At 40.5% G+C, this 18870-nt stretch overlaps 1 protein-coding gene across 4 annotated transcripts in view; it reads right to left on the reverse strand.

Annotated features, from left to right (window-relative positions):
• Positions 1–18870, reverse strand: part of SEMA6A (semaphorin 6A) — a 122558-nt gene that overhangs the window by 59181 nt on the left and 44507 nt on the right. For all 4 annotated transcript variants that reach the window (XM_066181356.1, XM_066181354.1, XM_066181355.1 and 1 more), the window contains exons 2-4: positions 10373–10510; positions 6720–6837; positions 1270–1330 (exon numbers count right to left, since the gene is read on the reverse strand). In XM_066181356.1, the coding sequence (XP_066037453.1) occupies positions 1270–1330; positions 6720–6837; positions 10373–10472 (279 nt within the window). In that variant the 5' untranslated portion in view covers positions 10473–10510. The remainder of the gene's footprint in view (positions 1–1269; positions 1331–6719; positions 6838–10372; positions 10511–18870) is intronic.

Consider the following 18870-nt stretch of genomic DNA (forward strand, 5'->3'; position numbering starts at 1 on the left):
TAAGTTCGGTTTTGCCTCCAGTTCCACAGACTGGAAACCCGTACCTCTGTCTTTAAAGTTTAAACTAACAGAATTCAAAAATAGACCAACTTTGAAAAATCTACACTTTTCTTACAAGTACTTTGATGTTCTTTTAATTGATATTGCTTTACAAATCAGAATTGCCATTTATGGACTATGAACCCACACTGGATTCTAAATGAAAGATGCATTCTGAAAGACAACATTTTAGATCTGGAAAGAAATAAAAATCAGGTAATTCTTACCACTTCAATTCAGCTAACAAGCTCCAAGAGAAGACATGGCTGACTTTATCTGCTAACACTTTTCTTCCAGAAGATTTTTTTTTTTGAGCTTCAAAAATGGTCAGATGTGGAAGTCTTATTAATTACAATAAAACTTTGTTTAAAATCACATAGCCTAAGATGGCATCACCTTAAACACCATTGACATGACAGTTCTGACAGTGCTCCTGATTAGTAAACTGAGGCACTGTGCATTCATGGAGGGGTCCACACTGAAAGACTAACCATGAATATTCATTTCCGTTATAAGCTTGTGCCCTCACTCTTTAATGAGTAAAAATGTTCATATTTAGCACCATTCATTGTTATAATAAAGCACTGTCCCCTCCTCCAGTGGAATTCATCCAGTGCCCAAATTTGTATGCTGTTCTGTTGGACCAAAGCTGTGTTTAACATGTTACACAGTATGAATGCAAGGCAAAGGAGCTGAAGGGAGATTATTTTCAGTATATTCATGTTAATACGCAATGTAGTAATGCAGATAAAGCTTTTCATCTTTTGAATGCAACTTTCCATGGAGATAATGTGAATACATCTACAAAGTGATGTTATAGTAAGATCTTATTTAGTCAGTTCCGGCATGAGTGAAAAAAAAATTGTGCATGTGAAAATATGCAACTTGCTTCTTAGGATGAAAGTTTCAATAGACTTAATTGGGATAGTATAGCCGTTATAGAAAACTGCTGCATATAAATGAATAGATGTTTGACAGATGTTCCATCAGGGACCTCACTGTATTTCAGTACAGATTGCTTATCAGCCCAGCTAAATCACCTATCAGAAATCCACAGAAGACACAATTGCTATTCCAGCTCTCCCCAAATATGATTAGCAATGCCATCTTACTTGCTTATTACTGTTTTACAGCCATGCTGGCAAGTTCTTTAAAACAATGTCATCATCCTATTTATTTGAAGCTTGTTCTAGTGTCCTTGGTTTCTGGGTGATGATAAAAGCTACTTACTTTGCTAAAATAAATTTCTTCTGTATGTGATGTGTCCATATCAACAGTATAAATATGGTCTCTGTAAAGAAAAGCAAATGAATACAAAGTCAAATGGAGTAGTCAGACCATTCATTTTCTAGAATAGAGCTTTCTATCACAAGGTATTCCATAATCCATTAAAAAAAAAACCAAAACAACAAACACCAGAGGTCTTACCAGGAAACATTAATGGCAGCATCTCCTGCTCCTCCCACAAAAGCATTTTCACATATAAACTGTTTGTCTACCCACTGAGAGGGAGGAAAAAAAAAAAAAAAAAAAAAAAAAAAAAAAAAAAAAGTGCTACAAAAGTTCCAAGTAAGATTCTTTCCCAAAAGCACTTATTTGAATAAATGAGATTTGGGAAAGTAGATGAATCTCAAGTGATTTCTGCTCTATCAGTTCTACAGCAGATGCCACAATCTAGCATGCAGATATTTTTCTGTATCTTGAAATCAGCTGCAATAGCTTGTAGGCATCCTTTGCCAGATTCGTGGGCTAGAAGTCACTGTGCCACATTTAGCCTCTCCTCTCCTCTCCTCTCCTCTCCTCTCCTCTCCTCTCCTCTCCTCTCCTCTCCTCTCCTCTCCTCTCCTCTCCTCTCCTCTCCTCTCCTCTCCTCTCCTCTCCTCTCCTCTCCTCTCCTCTCCTCTCCTCTCCTCTCCTCTCCTCTCCTCTCCTCTCCTCTCCTCTCCTCTCCTCTCCTCTCCTCTCCTCTCCTCTCCTCTCCTCTCCTCTCCTCTCCTCTCCTCTCCTCTCCTCTCCTCTCCCCTCCACCCCACCCCACCCCTCTCCTCCCTCTTTCCTTTTCCCTTTTCCATATATGTCTAACCTTAGCTGTTATAATTTGACTGACAATATGGTAGACAAAAGGCTGACAGACACAAAACTATTCTAAGAAATCATTCTTCTCTACACACACTGCTGGCCAAACTAAACTGTAAAATATTTCTCTGAAAAAATTTCACACTTTTTTCCTTGCTTTTACTTTCCTGTTTTCCTGAGATCCTGTCCCTCTCTACAGTTCGCCACCAATCTCTTCTTAGAAAGAGGAAACAGACACAGCTACTCAGGTAAAGAGATATTTTTAGACATTCTCTTCCATGTAAACTGAGAACAGGGACAGCTCTGTATAGAACCCAAAAGTTGAAAAACCCACCAACCCACAATGCTGTAGTGGCCAGCACATCAAATTGGGACTGAGATCTCATTTTTCCTTGAAATAAAATTGGATTTTTTTCAACATGCAGAAAGCTGCGCAGCTGGTATCACCTACAGCATTGGAGGAGTCTGCTGAAAGCAAAATACAGGCTCTTTCCATTTTAGAAATTCCTGCTGTTAAGGTTAGCTTCATTTTCATTGGGTTTTGGGGAAATAGTGCTAGTCTCTTTAAATAAGGCAAACACAGAATACTGCTACAAGAGAAATAAACAACATTTCTCCCACGTGGAGAGAAGAGGCAGCATTTTGGTAGGGAACTGGCTTTTAAAACTTTGTCTCCTATGGCGCTTGAGGCTGTTTGCTTTGTAGGATGCCAAATCAAGGAGTTGATGTGTTTTCTTCTCCTCCAGACTCTAAAACCAGAGCTGCTATTTACTTCCAAGATTGGTTTATTACTTCAACTTATTATTTGTCTGACTTCAGTGACAGAGCAGTGGTCAGGGTTGGTTCTGGAACAAAATTACCTATTAGCACGATATCAGCCTCAGATTACATCATGCTTCCCTTTTTATGTGCATTACTCTCTATTGCTGTCACTCCTGCTATACAAAAGTGCGGGGGGGAAATCTCTTGAATTCCAAATGAGGTGCAGGTGGACCTCAAAACCCTTCTTCCAGCACAGCTCTTGATTTTACTCATCAGCCTCACTTTCCAGAGGTTACAATTTTTTCATTTTCAACAAGACAGTTAGAAAATACAGCAGTGGTACTCAGAAAGAGTTGAGTTGTTCAGTTCCACTCTCAATAAAGCAGTCTTTAGAGGACTTACTTTCTGGTTCAAGGAACAGTTCAAATAAAATTCAGATGCTAAGTTACGGGATTACTGGAAAGAAGGTTAGCATCAGGAAAATTACATATAATTTTCTCATGCCACAGAAGAAACACAGTTGCCGACAGTGTCAGTAGAGAGTGAAAGAGCTGTCAGATTTGGGGGAGGGCTCCCTAATCACAGAAAACGTGGGATTGTCCTCATCCTCCTTTTCCCACTGCTGCCCAACTCCTACTATCTACTAGCTGTGGTATGTGTACAGTTTACTGCTAATTAAGTTATTCTAACACAAATTTACTTAATCCTAGAGCTTCCGTTTTTCCCACCTCCAGTCAGCAGAACAGAGTTTTGTTGCAATGGCATAATCTTGTCGAGGAAGGGAATTTAAATAATGCCACTGGCTGTGCACGACCCTTGGCACTCGGAGCACGGTTTGGAAAAACATAAATGAAAATGAGGAGGGAGCCATCCCATGCCTGCTCCATGCCTGTTTTGTTCACAAAACAGGAGGGGTAGCAGATAATGTGAACAAAAGCTGCCACTGCATGAAACAATGGGAGGAGGAGACACAGAAAACTTAGAAAAGGGTGTGTGGGCCTTGGTATGGGCGAGTGAGAGAGAGATGGCGAGGGAGTACCCTTCCCATGAGAAAAAAGATGACAGAACCAGTTCTTTGAGGACTGCAAGCCAGATAGTCAGACAGTAAAGCTTTATGGCCTTTGGCTGAGTTATTCTGATTTATATTGGCTGTGTATTTCTGCCTGATAACATGAAATAATGCCTTTGTGAAGTGACACAAAACTTTATTTGGTAATAGCTAATACAGGAGTCATGTATCCCATATGACAAAATAAATAGCAGACTGACAGAAATTTTGTTCTATGCCAGTTGCTCAATAATAAAATGTAAGCAGTTCTCAAATCTGAGTTAGCCTTTCTGGTGCGCTGAAACTGTTTGCAAAACTCAACACTGTTTTTTCCAAAACAAGCAACCAAAACACCCCCAACCTAAAAACAACAGCCCTAATAAAAATAAGAACTCTATTTAACCATTTGTTTGGATTGTTTTTCAGATAAGGTGAAACATAAACTTAGGCTTGCTGTATTTCAATGTATTAAAAAAGCATTAAAACAATATCTCATATAATAGCCCAAAGTTTTATTTAGCTACAGTTTTCAATGAATCTTGTTACAAAACTCTTTGGCAAACACGTTTGCTTGTGTACAAATTTGCTTCCAATCTCTAGATTTACTACTGCCTTTGAAGAAAATGCAGAATTTGAATTACAAACTTTCATTCACACTAGATACTGAAGGATGACTCATTTTCTGAAGTTTGTTACAGATAAAAATTACCTTTGAATTACAACTTGTATCACATACATAGTCTTGTCAGCCCAGGAGGGACTTTATTCAGTAACATGGAGGAGGGAAAGAATATGTCAAAGAAGTTTTGAGTTACTGAAGGAAAAAAAGTGTGAGAAGATTTTTTTCATGCCTGCGTAAGTACAAAACAGACCAGGTCTTTATTCTTTTTTGTAGGTCAAAAGATCCTAGGACTATATAAGCACTCTTATTGTAGCAAGTTGTGTTATACAAATAAGGAAGAATGCACATTCACATGGTAGTACATATTTTGCCCCAAATATTAGCATTCTTCATATAATTTGTGCACACAGTGGTTTCATATCCCAAAACTCTTCTCCAGGTTTTCCTGCTGTAATGTCAATAGCTTGGGCACTGAGACAGTCTAACTGTGTCAGTCTCAGCCTGGGAACAAATTATGAAAACAGCAAAGCAAAATCTGCAAAGAGGATTTACCACCATCTCACTGCAAATAATTTCCTAATTTCAAGGAAAACAAATTAGGAAAGCAAAGGGAGCTCAGACATGAAAAGGAGGAAATCTGGCCACCTTTCAAACCTATTCAACCCTCTGCCTTGCCCCATTCATTATCCCACTAAACACAGCAAAAATACCAGTCTTGGAACTCAGCCAAAGCACAAGGCTTTGCCACTTGCCACAGGGCTGACCTCTCCTTGCGCCCTATGACCACTGCCACCACAGCTCTTGTGGAAGGATACCTTAGGATACTTGCTCTCTGCCTGGACTTGATGCCAGAACTTGCTGTGAGAGCCCTGAGCTCTGCCACCCAGACCCCTGCAGTGTGGGGTATGCAAGAAGTCCAAGGAAGCTGCAATTAGCCAGAGCAGCTGCAATGGCTGCATCAGGGAACAGGTGTGTTCTTCCAGCAGCCAGGGACATGACTCTGGAAATGTCACGCAGTGACTGTGATGGTGCAATGCAATTACCAATTACGTGGATCTGCATGGAGATCCACAGACAGCTTTACCCCACAGGACACATCAGACCACCCAGGAGATAGGGAGTGGCTGTTTGAGAAGAAAGCCAGGCAGCTCCCAGAGGCTGCCAAGGGCTTTGCAGACTGGGCTGGTGGTGAGAGGCTGCCTGTAGAGCAGCTGTTCCCCTTCACTCTTGGCTATCCCACCCACCACTTCTCCCATCTGCAGCAACAGCCTGGTTTTACGTAGCACATGCAGAAAGGTGCGTATTTTATCCAGTGGAGGACCAGAAAACAGGAAGGAAACAAGCTATTACTTGAGAGGCAGCTTGCAGGGAGGTCCCAAATAGGATATGGGTCCAAGAGCTCCAAAACTGGACTACCCACCCTTGCTAATCTGGACCCATCTTGCACTCATTCTGCATCTCTCACATAATTCCCACTCTAAGATCATTAATCTTATTTGCTAACAACAGGTAGGGAGATGAAGTGTTAATATCAGATCTCTGCCAGGTTGGCAGCTGTATAATGGGTGTAGCCCCACTGGGGCAGTTAGTGCAAGCTGAGCTAAGCAAACTGAAGGGGTGGTTCTATGTGCAATTTTTATAAAAAGACATCCTCATGTCTGCACAATATAGCTCTCCAAAAAAGTCAAGACACTAAATTCAATTAACCATGAGGTAGCACCTTTGGTTCTTTTTTTGTGTCCTAAGATACCAAAAAAACGCCTAATCAGCAAAATTACATTCTAATAACTCTTATCAAAAAATACATCTGTGCACAGAAGAATTATTCGCTAAAATTTGTGCTCATTATTTGTGCTCATTATAGTGTAATAAAACAATGAGGATGGAATTGCTACTCCATGGAATTAAATTATTTTTCTGGCAACTTCCCTCTTGCAGGTCTCAGAGGAAGGCACAGGCATGTAGTCCTAAAGCACAGGTGTAACAAAACTTTAGATGATCATCTAGCAAGGTTTTTAGTATGTCTTACTGACAGGCTGCAAAGTTCTTTCTGAGTGCAAGACAATCCTAAAAATAACGTGTCCATCAGAGAAGAACTCAGAATATTCCTTGTCTTCTCCTTCCTCCTTTTAAAGCAATAAGAGAGCAGTGGTGAAGCAGGAGGCTACTGACCTAGCAGCAACGTAGAGGGTCCTGTTCATGACCATGACAAGCTGGATATCCAGCCGGTGCCTCTGTGTGGTGTTCCGTCCTGGTTTGTGACCCACAAACACTGGATACTGTCTTGTATCTGCAGGAAGGAAAAAAAAAAAATCAACAGGGTCAAAAGAGAATAACAAACTGAAATGGGGCTGACATGAAGCACCATGGGGCCCAGCCATAGCCAAAACCAGTGGTTTCTGTTCTGTCCTGGAAGCACAGTCTGGGGCTAGAAGCCATGAGCACAGAGAACTGGAGAGTTCTTCAAGGTTACAGTCTCTGAAGCTGCAAAGGAGAAAGTCACCGCATTTGTAGAAGACAGAAACTGAGATTTTTTAAAGCAAAAAGCTGTTCTGGAGCTCTTGGCACACAGGTGCATAGCACTTTTTCTTTCACTGCCTGCAGAGCTTAAATGCTTGCTCCTGGCTCCCAAAGCATGTCTATCAGGACAAAGCTGTTCCACAGTGGCCTATCAATCACCACAATGACTGCACTGGTAGTGGCTAAAGCAAAAGGCTTGGCCCTCATTGGTTCAAGCTGCCAGTTCCCTGGGTTTTCTACAGGGTTCAGCTGCTGTCATGGAACAGCTGCAGGGATTTCTGAGAAAATTGTGATGCCGTGAGAAGGCTGACCTGGAACAGAGACTAGACAGAGCTAAAAGAATAAAGTAGGTATTTATTAAAAGGCCTTTAAGGTACACATTGGGCAGGACAAGAGCCTGACCAGAGCTACACCCAAGGTGGACCCAAAATGGTCACAAAATGGATGACTGGTCATGAGGTCTCACACTTTCATAAGTTTTGGTCCATTTGCATATTGGGTTTAATTGTCCAATTACAGCTTCAGATTATGAACTCCCATCCTTCTTCTTGTTTTCTCTTTTCAGTCTACCTTTTATGGTTTTGGGCCTGAAAGTTGTACTCATTGTCCGTGGTCTCCATCTGGAAAAGGATTTGTTTTGTCTATCTACTCTGTGAAGAGAGCTTACTAACACTTAATATGAGGCTCAAAACCAATGCCCCTAGGCAGCACAGAATCTGGAAAACATGAAAGCTAAAACTTAAGGCATCAGTGGGAAATCACCACTTGAACTTTATGAAATGAAAATCACTGTTGTCATGGGTTTTGTAAAGAGCATATTATTCTATTCATCTGGGTGGAGCAGAATTGCTTATCTTTGCCCAAATGGGTCAGTGTCACTTATCAGATGGTGGAGTGCTACTTATCTCTCTTCATTGTTTCACTACTTCCATGGGAATGTCTTCTGCTAATGGACCATTAAGAGCTCATCAATGACATGACAGATTACAGTGCACTTTTGTAAACTGCTCCACATAGGGAGGAGGAGCCAAACCATCTTAACCTAGATAAAAAGAAGCCACAGTCCCACTAGGTCTCCAGTTTTTCCACCGAATCCCTGGAGGAAGACCGGACCCATCTCACCATTACTGGACCCTTTTTCTTCAACAGGACCATCTCTACTCCACATCTGCCACTCCAGGAGGGCTTACTTTGGACTGCTTCCAACACCCTGACCAACAGGGTGTCAGGTTGTGTTTCTGACTCAGTCAGGGTTTTCTAGGATTTCTTGTTTGATTATTTGTTTGCTTATTCTTCTGTACTACAACATCTGTATTTTTATATCCCTAGTAAAGAACTGCTATACCTATTCCCAAAATCTTTGCCTGACAGCCTTTTAATTGCAAATTTATGATAATTTGGAAAAGGGGGGGAGGGGCTTACATTTTAAGGGAGACTCCAACCCTCCCTGGCAGATACCTGTCTATCTAAACCAACACAACTGTACAGTATTTTGGCAACCAGTCTGATACTCCAGTCATTCTGGCAACTGGACAGCAATACTGATTGGAATCCCTCTACTGAGCTTGTGATATCAACAAGCCGTCTTTCCCCCCAGTTCTACCAGTCAGCAAGAGCATTTATTGTCTATTCCCATTATTTTTTGGGGATGAGAACTCAGCACACACAGGGTGTTCCACAGCTCCTCAGATTGCTGCTCCTCAGTACAACCTATTACATCAGTGAACACTTCTGATCAAGGGCTACTTCACATTCATGCATGTCATAGGATCATGACATCTAGGTACACAAACAAGGAGCTAATAAAGTAAATAATACAACAGAAGACAGGAGAAGGATAATCCTCTGATTAGCATTATCACTGCAGACCTGTTGCAAGTGAATGCTATACAGAGCTGACTAGCATCCAGCTATGCCTTTCCCCCAATAATATGCTTTCCCAGAAAACTGCAGCTCAGTGAGGGAATCTATTTCTTCAGAAACTCATCTACTGCTTTAGTACTTTCAGCCATTGTCTTCTAAAAGCATTGTACCTGTTAAGGTAGGTCAAATATTAGTTCACAGCATGGCTTCAGCAAAGCACTTCAAAGTGTCATGTGCCAGAAAGTCTGGTGATAAAATTGGATAGAAAAAGGAACTTCTCTCCAAACCAAGTGCTGAGAACTCTTGAAAAAATAAATTAAGGCACCAGACAGGATTTACATTCAGAAGCTTGATCCTTCTGACCATGTCCTACATGCAAAATGCCAACTTTTATTGTCAGGCTGTTTTCTGTTTAGTAGTGTTTGCTCTGTAACTCATGGATCTAGAACAAACTAGGGGCATTCATGTCCACTTCAGTATGCCATGCTGCAGAGGAAAAATTATCCCATGTTCTGTTTCTCCAAAAGGATCAAGCCTGGCAAATTTTTGCAAGAATGATTAGCATTGCCCTTCTGGAGGGTGAAAATGTTGATGCTGAAGATCCAGTAGCCACACTAGCCATGCTTCACCTGCATTTGCTTCAGAGCAGGTATTCCCTGTTGTTGTATCCCAGAAGTCTACTAGCACTTGCAGCAAATCAGGTGTGCCCTAGAGTCTTGTCTTTCTGACTGGTGTTACACAGGACAGACAAGTTTATGGGTGCAAAGGCCATTCCAAAGTACAGCAAACATGTACAATTTTAAAATCAAATTCCTGAACAAAAAAATAATTGAACACAAGCCTGCTCTTGGCTGAGATGCTATTCACTGACACACTTTTAGAGGTCCAGATGCTAAAGACTTCCTTATAAAAGTCTGAAACTTTGGGACTTTGAAGAATTTTCTTTGCCGTTATCACAACTGAGTTGAGGCAAATGTGAAAGAATCAGTTAAGTCAAGCCTGATGTCCACAGTAAAATGCACAGAAAACTCCTCACCTGTTTAGCCAGCAGATCTCAATATGCAGCTGTTTGCTTTACACTAGATTTTGGAGAGTTTGCCAGTCTCTACTGGTAGGAAAGGAGAGACCTTCTGTCATAAAAAATTCTTTGTCTTAATTTGGTTTTTAGCTACAATTCCATCTTAGGAGAAAAAAATGCCTAATGCTTAAGCAGAATCCATCTGAGCTTAAAGAAGTAAGTTCAATTATTTGTATTAGATTAACAAATAATACGATCATGTGAAAAAGTCATGTTCCTATATTAGTACCTGAGAATGTAAATTAGCTGATATGGGAGAAATCAAGAAAAAAACAACGTTATCCACTGCAACTATATTTAAGTAGTGTTGATTTGAAGTCCCCTGATTAGTACTAAATGAAGTCCTCTGGCCTCTTATACTTACAGTTGCCATGCGAAATACTGATAGGCTCAGAATCTTCTGGGAAACCAGCCCCAGCAAAGTGTAGCAGTGTGAAATATAGCAGCAAGGCTTCTGACCTCATAGTAGTTCAGCTGTGAGGCTTCACTTCTCCACTTCACCCTGTGGAAGAAAAACAAGAGTTTAAGAACCTTCTGTTGGGTCAGAGCTTGGAAGAGTCTGTGGAAAGCAGAGAGAGCTTTTCTTCTCAAGCCTCTCACTGTACATGAGGAGGTGTGCTGTGTTTCTAAGAAGGAACTGCCATGCAAAGCCAGTTATTCTTCAGCCCGTGCCCCTGCAGGGCCACATCTTGCTTGAGGATAGACTTAAGGACCTGTGTGTTACAAAATTTTTCTGCCTCTGATGCTTATATGCAATAGAGATGCTTCATCTCCTGCACTGATCGACAGCTGGCAAGAGTTTTCCAAGAAATATTTTATTTTCCCCTTCTTTGGTTTACATATTTAGAGGATGACATGATGAGACACACCATGAATAAAATAAAACCCCAAACCCACACTATATTATTCTGGTTAAAAAGAGATTAGGAGTTATTCTGCAGTACTGATTCATACCCTGCAGAGTTGTGAATCAAATGAAGAAACACTGAGAGAGCTTGACGGGTCATTCAGAACATGTCATTGGGCTTTACAATAAAAATATATACCCATAAGTTTAGGTGTCGTAAAACCAATACTCCAACTTGTGATAAAATAAGGAAGAAAAGAACTGTCTGAATCCAGTATATTTTTTCCTCATGTTCCACTGATGCATTCATTCATTCATTCATTCATCCATTCATCCATTCATTCAGATTTCATGTACAAAAATATCCCTAAATCTTTGAGATAAAAGGAATCACTGAGGCCTTTGGATACAGTGAAAAAAAACAGCACATAATACAGTAAATACTGCATAATTCTCAGGCAAATTTCAGAGAGACATTGATCTGTAGGGGAAATCAGTGCAAAAGGGGGGTTTCCTTTTCATCCCTTCCAGAGTTTCAAACCTTTGATGCCGCCTGCCAAAGACTCCTTTTGAACAAAGATATTTTACAGTGGTCTCTCTGTCATTCAAGATTTATGGGCAGAACACCAAACTTCATAACCTACATAGTCTTTGAACCTTAATTTGGCAAACGAAGAGCTAACTTGCCCTTCTGCAGCATTACTTAATATTAGATACCTGTGTCTCATTTCTTGATGCCAAAAAAAGCATTAGCAAGTTTTAAATGTTGGATTCCTCATTTTTTAACCAATAGAAAAATGTCACAATAATTAATTTGCCTCATCAGATATTTGCTTTCAAATAAAATTTCAGTTGCTATAAGTGGTGTGGAGCAGGGGATCTGTTACAGGGTGATAGAGTCCCTAAGGACAACTGATTTATTACACTCTTAGTATTAGTCTACTATTATTTCAACACACAAATTAGAATTTTGGCTGATTCTCTATTTCTATTAACAAAATAACTGAGAGGCCAAGCTAGACCAAGATTAGGGGAAAAAAAAAAAAAAAAAAGGAAGGCAGTGACTGACACCTTAACTGAACAAAGTTTCAGATAGATGGCGAAGGATAAAAACAGCAAGAATAAACGCAATACAGTGCAGACACTGTCTGTCTATTATAACTTATAGGAGAACACATACTAAAATATAGTACAGACAAGACCCAGTAGAAGTATTTCCATAGCACTGGTTAAGCCAATACTTCTGTGTGATTACTGACACAGCTATATTTGCCTGCAGACACTTACTTTATGCATTTCCTCCATTTGTCTTTTTAGTCACCTGTAACATTTTCTCTTGATGGTTAGCTCTCTGGGGTAGAATCCGTTTCTTTCTATTTGTTGTCATTTGGGGACCTTTGGAATGCCCAAAGAAGAAATAAGCAGCAGAAGTAAATAGCATGCTTGGAAAAACAGTTTCCCTCTAAAGTTTCTAATTAAAAGCAATATATACACATTGAAGGGGTTAATTTCTTTATGCAATTTTTCAAAATGTCACTTTGCTGGTTTAAAAATTTTGCCTTTGTATTTACACTGCAAAATGACAAAACAAAATGCCTTAGTACACAAAATGATTGAAATTATTTTCTCCTTTAAATTGCTACAATCCAATGTACAAATCTTTTCTGAAATTTACTTGAGGAACAACAGTTTAAAGGGAAGAACTTAGGAAGCAATCCAATCCTTCCACTTAACTGTATTAATCCACAGTATCAGTCTGCAGGTTAACAATCCAAACCACTTGACTCACAGTGAGACTCCAGAGCATAAGAATAGCTGCTTTCTGTAGCTCCCTATCATCACAAAATCCACTATCTAACAACGTGTATTCTGCGAGGAAAGCACCACAGTACTGCAGGCACAGCTCTGCCACTCCCCTTTAGAGCCTGAAAAACTTGTCCCATGGGTGATTCTGCACCATCAGTCTCTACTTCTACATCAGTCTCCTTCATTCAGATTCAGTGTGAACTGCTCTGACAGCTTCCAGAAAAATGAACAATGCCCAGCAAGCTTACTTTGTGATTTCATGTACATGCTTACATGTGACTTCATGGGCCAGATCTGCTTTCTTTTACCTGGGGAAAAAACTGAACTGACAAATGAACTGACATAGATTGGTAGGTTTTTAAGCATATGAAAGTCTTTCTCCTTAAGGGGATTCTTTTGGGGAAGAGGGAAAAGAGAGGAAAAAAGCAAAATTCTCTGTTGCTCTGATGCCAACATAGTCATTCAAATTCACAAAATGTGTATGCAAAATATCTGCTTTGACATATCAATAATTCAAGTGGACTACACGTGTATCAGCATCTGTGCCAATAAATTAACACTGAGGAGGACTAAATTGCATTCAAAAGCAGTTTTTTTTCAGAGGTAATTATTCAAACATATTGTCACTTTTGCAGTTCTTACAATGGCAGAAAGAGCCATACTGTTTCAGTGGAATTTCAGAAAAGTGCTGACTCAAGAAGGTCACACTTATTTTTAGCACAATTTTCACTGTGCTTAAGCCCCTGGGACTGATGCAAGTGTTCTCACTTGCAACTGTGCTGAAACTACTTTTAATCAAAAGTGCTTGTGAACACAGTGTCTGATGAAGACAAGTATTTAGACAGTGATGCCAAGTGAACACAGGCACTGTCTCAAAATGAAAGTTTTGCAAACATCAATGAAGAGCTCTCCATCATTCATGCAGAGGTCTGAACTGCAATTTAATCTGGCCTGCACTAAAACATACTGGTTGGGAGAGAACTGGTTCTGAGAACTCCAGTTCTCCTGATTCACATTGTTACTCTTGTTGGAGGAAGCTACTGTGACAAGAAGAGTGAGTCTTGATGGTCTTTCATTATCAAGCATGCTATTAAAATAGAGCCCTGCAAATATTTAAGAGCATGTTTTATAATTTGTGTCTAATCCAGTAATTTGTAGCCATCAAATTGGCAGAGTAGATTAGATTTCTTCCAAGCTTCTAAAAACCCCACAAATAACCTTTTTGCATTCCTAAAGCAAGGAATACATGATTTTTTTGGAACATACATTGGTGCTCTGATTCTTCTTTCTGAAGCTGATGTTTCAAATATCTATGCAAGACATCTTGTTCTGGCCACTGATATATTCCCACCTTTTTGTCATATTATAATTAATCATAAACAAACCACATGATCTCCTAATGTATATAGAAATCAAAGTTTTGCCTTCTGAGGTGGAATATGTTTCTCTGTTTGTACACTTCAGCCCAAAGATGGATCACTTCTAAGCAGGTTGTTTGGATACTAGTACATTATAGTTGCTATTACTATTATTTTTACTGAGTTGAAGTCTACATATACCTATACCTGTACCTATACCTATACCTACACCTATACCTACACCTACACCTACACCTACACCTACACATAACCTCCCACATATACATGCTTGATACAGGATCATTTACTTTTGTAAAATTCATGCTGTTGGCATGAAGGAGTTTCTGAAGCCGAGAAAGTAATGATCATTTCAAAACAAGGAGAAAAGTCTAATTCTGCTGTGCCAAGTTCCTTCCACAATGGCTATCCATGGCTATTCAAGCCAACAAGAAACCACCATGATGAGCTTTGCTTTTTGCTGTCTGATATTTTTAGCATTTACAACAGTCTGGATGGAAATGCATACAGAATATCTGCTTGGCTAAGGAAAGGATTACATGGACCCTGCCACAATGCCCTAATAGGCAGGTTATTTTATCTACAACTTGTTTGTTCCAGAAGGGTTACACAAATCCAATGAAAAATCTAAACGGAAAAGTGAACTTCCTCGAAAACTCCATAAAAGTGTGAGGGCAGATTTGATCCTGAGAACAAATTCAACAGCAACAGCAATGACTGCAAAGGCACATCTCTAATGAAAGTGATGCTCTTCCATGTTAGAAAACTTCCCATCTTGTTGCTTCAACCTCACTGTACATTCAGTTAATCCCAGCGTACAGCATAACTCCAAGAAAAATCAAAGTATGCAAACATGTCAGAATTTTCCCATGGCACAGAAAGACTGCTCTGTAATGAATAGATCTTGTTATATTCATTTACTACAAAACTGCTTTCTACCATGATGGGTTGTGTTCATAGAGAACAGCTGCACTTCGATCCACAAATTATTAAGCTTAATGTGAGAATCACCGGAAAAAATTCCATGGTCTGTGTTATGCATATAGCAAGGCCAGAAAACCTACTGGCCCTAAAAGCTTGTGACTGTCTTCAACAAATTCTTTCATTTCTACAAATATGTAGAAATAATTTAGTCTTCAAAAAGACAGTCCAGCAAGGAGGAACAGCATTTAACCAAACACTGAGGAAATTAAAAAGTAAAGCCAGATGAATTTGAACTATTGGATAAGGATAAATGCACAACAGGGAAAACAGCAGCCTACATGAACTGGTCCTGGAAATATTCAGCAAATAGCCCTTAGAATCATAATCAGCAAAAGCAAAAGTACCATTAAAAAGCAGGGAAGAAATTGATTTGAGTTTCGTAACAGAGGTTAAAAGATTGAGGATTCTTCTGTGGTAAGAGCTTTAAAGGCATACAGGTGATTTAGAAGCCAAAGTCTTACTCCAGTGTCTCATCAAAAGAGACACAAAGCAACCTCTGCCCTGCTGTGCTGAAGAAGAGCACCAAAACCAGCTGGTGAACTGCCTGCTGTTCCCTGCTGTTCAACTATTCAATAATTGCCTTCAACCTCCTTGAACTCCTTTGGCAAAATTTAAATTTGACTGATTTTGCTTTGGAAATCATTGAGTGGAAAACATTATCACTGTTATTTACCCTGTAAAATTCACAATTCATAGAAAGTGAAAGATAAGACTTACGTGCAAGTCAGAGGAAGGAATTGGGAACAATGCAACAACAAAACCAAAAGAGGGGAATACAACCTGAAGGCTGCAGCTCCCAGAGAACGAGGAAAGTTAGACTGGCACCAGCAGAGCCATTAAGGAAAGCATCTTTTGTCTATGCCTGCCTGTGTGGTGTGCTAGCTGCTGCTCAGCTACCCTGCATGGCTGCACCAGGCAGCAGAAGGGCTTGTGCAAAATGCCTGCTCTGAGTGGTGCCAAGGGGATCAGACAGATGTGAGTGAACAGAAGCTCAGCAGGTGCTTGGGAAGCTCAGGGGAGATGAGACACAAGTGGCTATCAGCAAGATGCAGCATGAAGTGCCAGACTGCAACTGAATTGGCAATGGCCAGGCAGCATCTGGGATGGACAGCTTTTTCACCCATGCTGTCCTTTCTCTACCAATTGCTGCTCAGTCACCTGAATGGTGGTGCAGGTGGCTACTGAGACTCAATGCCAGCTCTGTGCCCATACCAACTTCCAACATATTCTCGTGACTGATGGTGCAGCCATCATTCATCTTTACTCTCCTGTTCTGCTCCTGTTGTCTCTACAGCTGGCCATACATTACATGTGGCCAAAAAAGCACTATTGCACTCCAGGTAGCTGGCCCTTATGCCAGAGAGACTGGTGCATGAACACATTGGGGTAATCACCTATACTACTTCAGATCGCATGGTAAGCAGGAGTTGTGCCTGTACACTGGTGAGGGGAGAGAGGCAGTCGCCAGGGGAAGTCCACACCTGTCTGGCAAGACTGTGGACCCTAAATTATGTGTATGAAGTACCACTCTCATTTGTGCATATGAAAAAGTTCTCCCTGACTATAAGAGAACTGCATGGGTGCCCTCTGCTATACATGCTTTACTAGCATTTTAATTGGATTCAGTACTGCTTACTCATTGCCAAGCTGCTGTGGGCTGCATGCCAGGCATGACGATCAGGCCCAAGGGAAAGACACCAATAAGAGTGATTTTGCCTCATATAGTAAGTTACAGTACCTACCTTCATTGAAAAGAATAATACGAACTTCATTACTAGTATAATGAAATACAGATACATGGGCCATGCAGATTTTCTCACAAAGATGCAAAAATGCATCTAAAATAAAATTTCTGCCCAAAGTATTTTCCCGCAAGTCTCTGGGTTAATTGCTTATTTTGTTCAGATTTATGCAAACCAGAGTCTATACCAACTTTCCTCTTCCCTCATTTGCACCTTTACAAGGCCAAGACTTGCACAATAATGTCACCTATGATATGTGACATCACTACTTCCTGCCTCAGTAAGCGATAAACTGAAAAGATCTGGAAAACGCCCAGGCAGCAGTGATGAGCCTCCGCCTGTCAAACAGGAGTAGCAGGTGTCAAGTCAGTAGGCAAAACTCAGCATGCTTAATGCTGGCAACCTGTCCTGTCAAGATCCACATTGCTGCTCCCTCCAGTGCAGCACAAAAAGAAAATGCAAAGAACAAATGGAGGCCTAAATAGAAGAAACCCTCTTCTGACCTGAGTGAGACATCTCTGATGACTGCAGTGTTAATAGGATGCTGCTGTTCAGAGGGGAAACGGTCAGAAGGAAGATGAACATCTCCCAGATGGAATTAAAAGTGTCTCAGGCCTATCGATTCTGGTAGTCACCTTTACTGTAAACAGTCCACAGAGGCCTCATCAGCCACCTGTTCAGTGATATTTGCATTGAAATATAGAGCCAAAGCAAATGAGAAAATGCCTACAGTTCCTTGCTAAGGCATCTACTCTCACAAGATGCATCTGTCTGTGCATCACCAGCAGCAGCACAGGTACAGGTATTAAAGGAAGGGGTAAAAGCAGTAGCACTAGCTCTCTCACATGGCTCTGAAATAACAAATGCTCCATTTGTCATGATGTTGATGGTGGTGGTAGTGATATTATACCATGCAATGTTTCACTTTCTAATAATTGCTCAGTTTTATACTGAAATCAAGCTTGCCAAAACTGGGAGGAAAGCCATCTGTGCCTGGAGGACAACTGCCAGAAACATTTGCAATTTTATTTTGGGGTTATAAACCTGCAGGATGGAACAAAGGCAATGCCTAAATAACTTCTTTCACTCAACACTCCCAATCATATAGAGCAATGGACCTAACTCTGGAACCGCTTGGTCAGTCATTACAAAGATGTCTTCCTTATTTTTAAAAGTCTCACTCATTTAAGAGATAAAAATAGCTGTATTGAGTATTTGTGGGACTTCAGCAAAAGTCAAGATTCTGAATTGACTTGAGAGCTAAATGTAGCAATCACAGCCTTTTGAAAGGAGAGAACACCTTCTCTAATATATACTTCGCTGTTTCATCTCGGCATGCTTAATAGAAAACAGATACACTACCAGCAACAGCATTACTCTCTCCAACACTCACCTTGCCTGGGAAATATCAGTGCCAGTCAATGACCTTCTATTCCCTCATCTGATAGATGGAATAAAAATTATATAGCTGCAGGTGACCCAAAGATATAATGGGAGAGAAATGTGTCCTTCCTTTTTTTTTCTTCTTCTTTTGGACAGCAGAGATAAAACACCAAATCTGGAATGTTTTCACAAACAACATTTACAAATGTCACAGATTAAAAGTGAGACATGGCCCTGCAAGCGTTGTCACAGCTGCCACGTGAATGTTGCAAGGGCTTGTAGAGAAAGGGCAAGGGAAAATGCCTTCAGACTGGGAGGGTGCTGAGGCATTGGAATAAGTTGCCCAGAGAAATTGTGGAGGTTCCATTGCTGGATGTGCTCAGCGTCAGGTTGGATGGTCCTTTGAGCAACCTAGTCTAGCAAAAGGTGTCCTTGCAAGGATGTTGAAAGTAGATAATCTTTTAGGCCCCTTCCAACCCAAACAATTTTGTGATTCTGTGATTTTAATATCCCCATGTTTAAAACTTGGTGTAATCACAAATAACTCCCCCTTACTTTTTGTTAATGCAAGAAACACTCAAGCACTTAAATTTGATCCCCAGCTGTATTCTTCAGGACACTTGTCCCATTCACTTGAAATTGAAGTGTCCATATTTTAACGTGATGAAACAGTGGGGAAATGCAAATCATCACATTTAAGTCAGCTGTTAACCAGAGCACACTA

The sequence above is a fragment of the Chamaea fasciata genome, unplaced genomic scaffold (assembly GCF_029207755.1).
Source record: "Chamaea fasciata isolate MVZ Bird 193981 ecotype frontalis unplaced genomic scaffold, bChaFas1.0.hap1 SCAF_4, whole genome shotgun sequence".
NCBI lineage: Eukaryota > Metazoa > Chordata > Aves > Passeriformes > Sylviidae > Chamaea > Chamaea fasciata.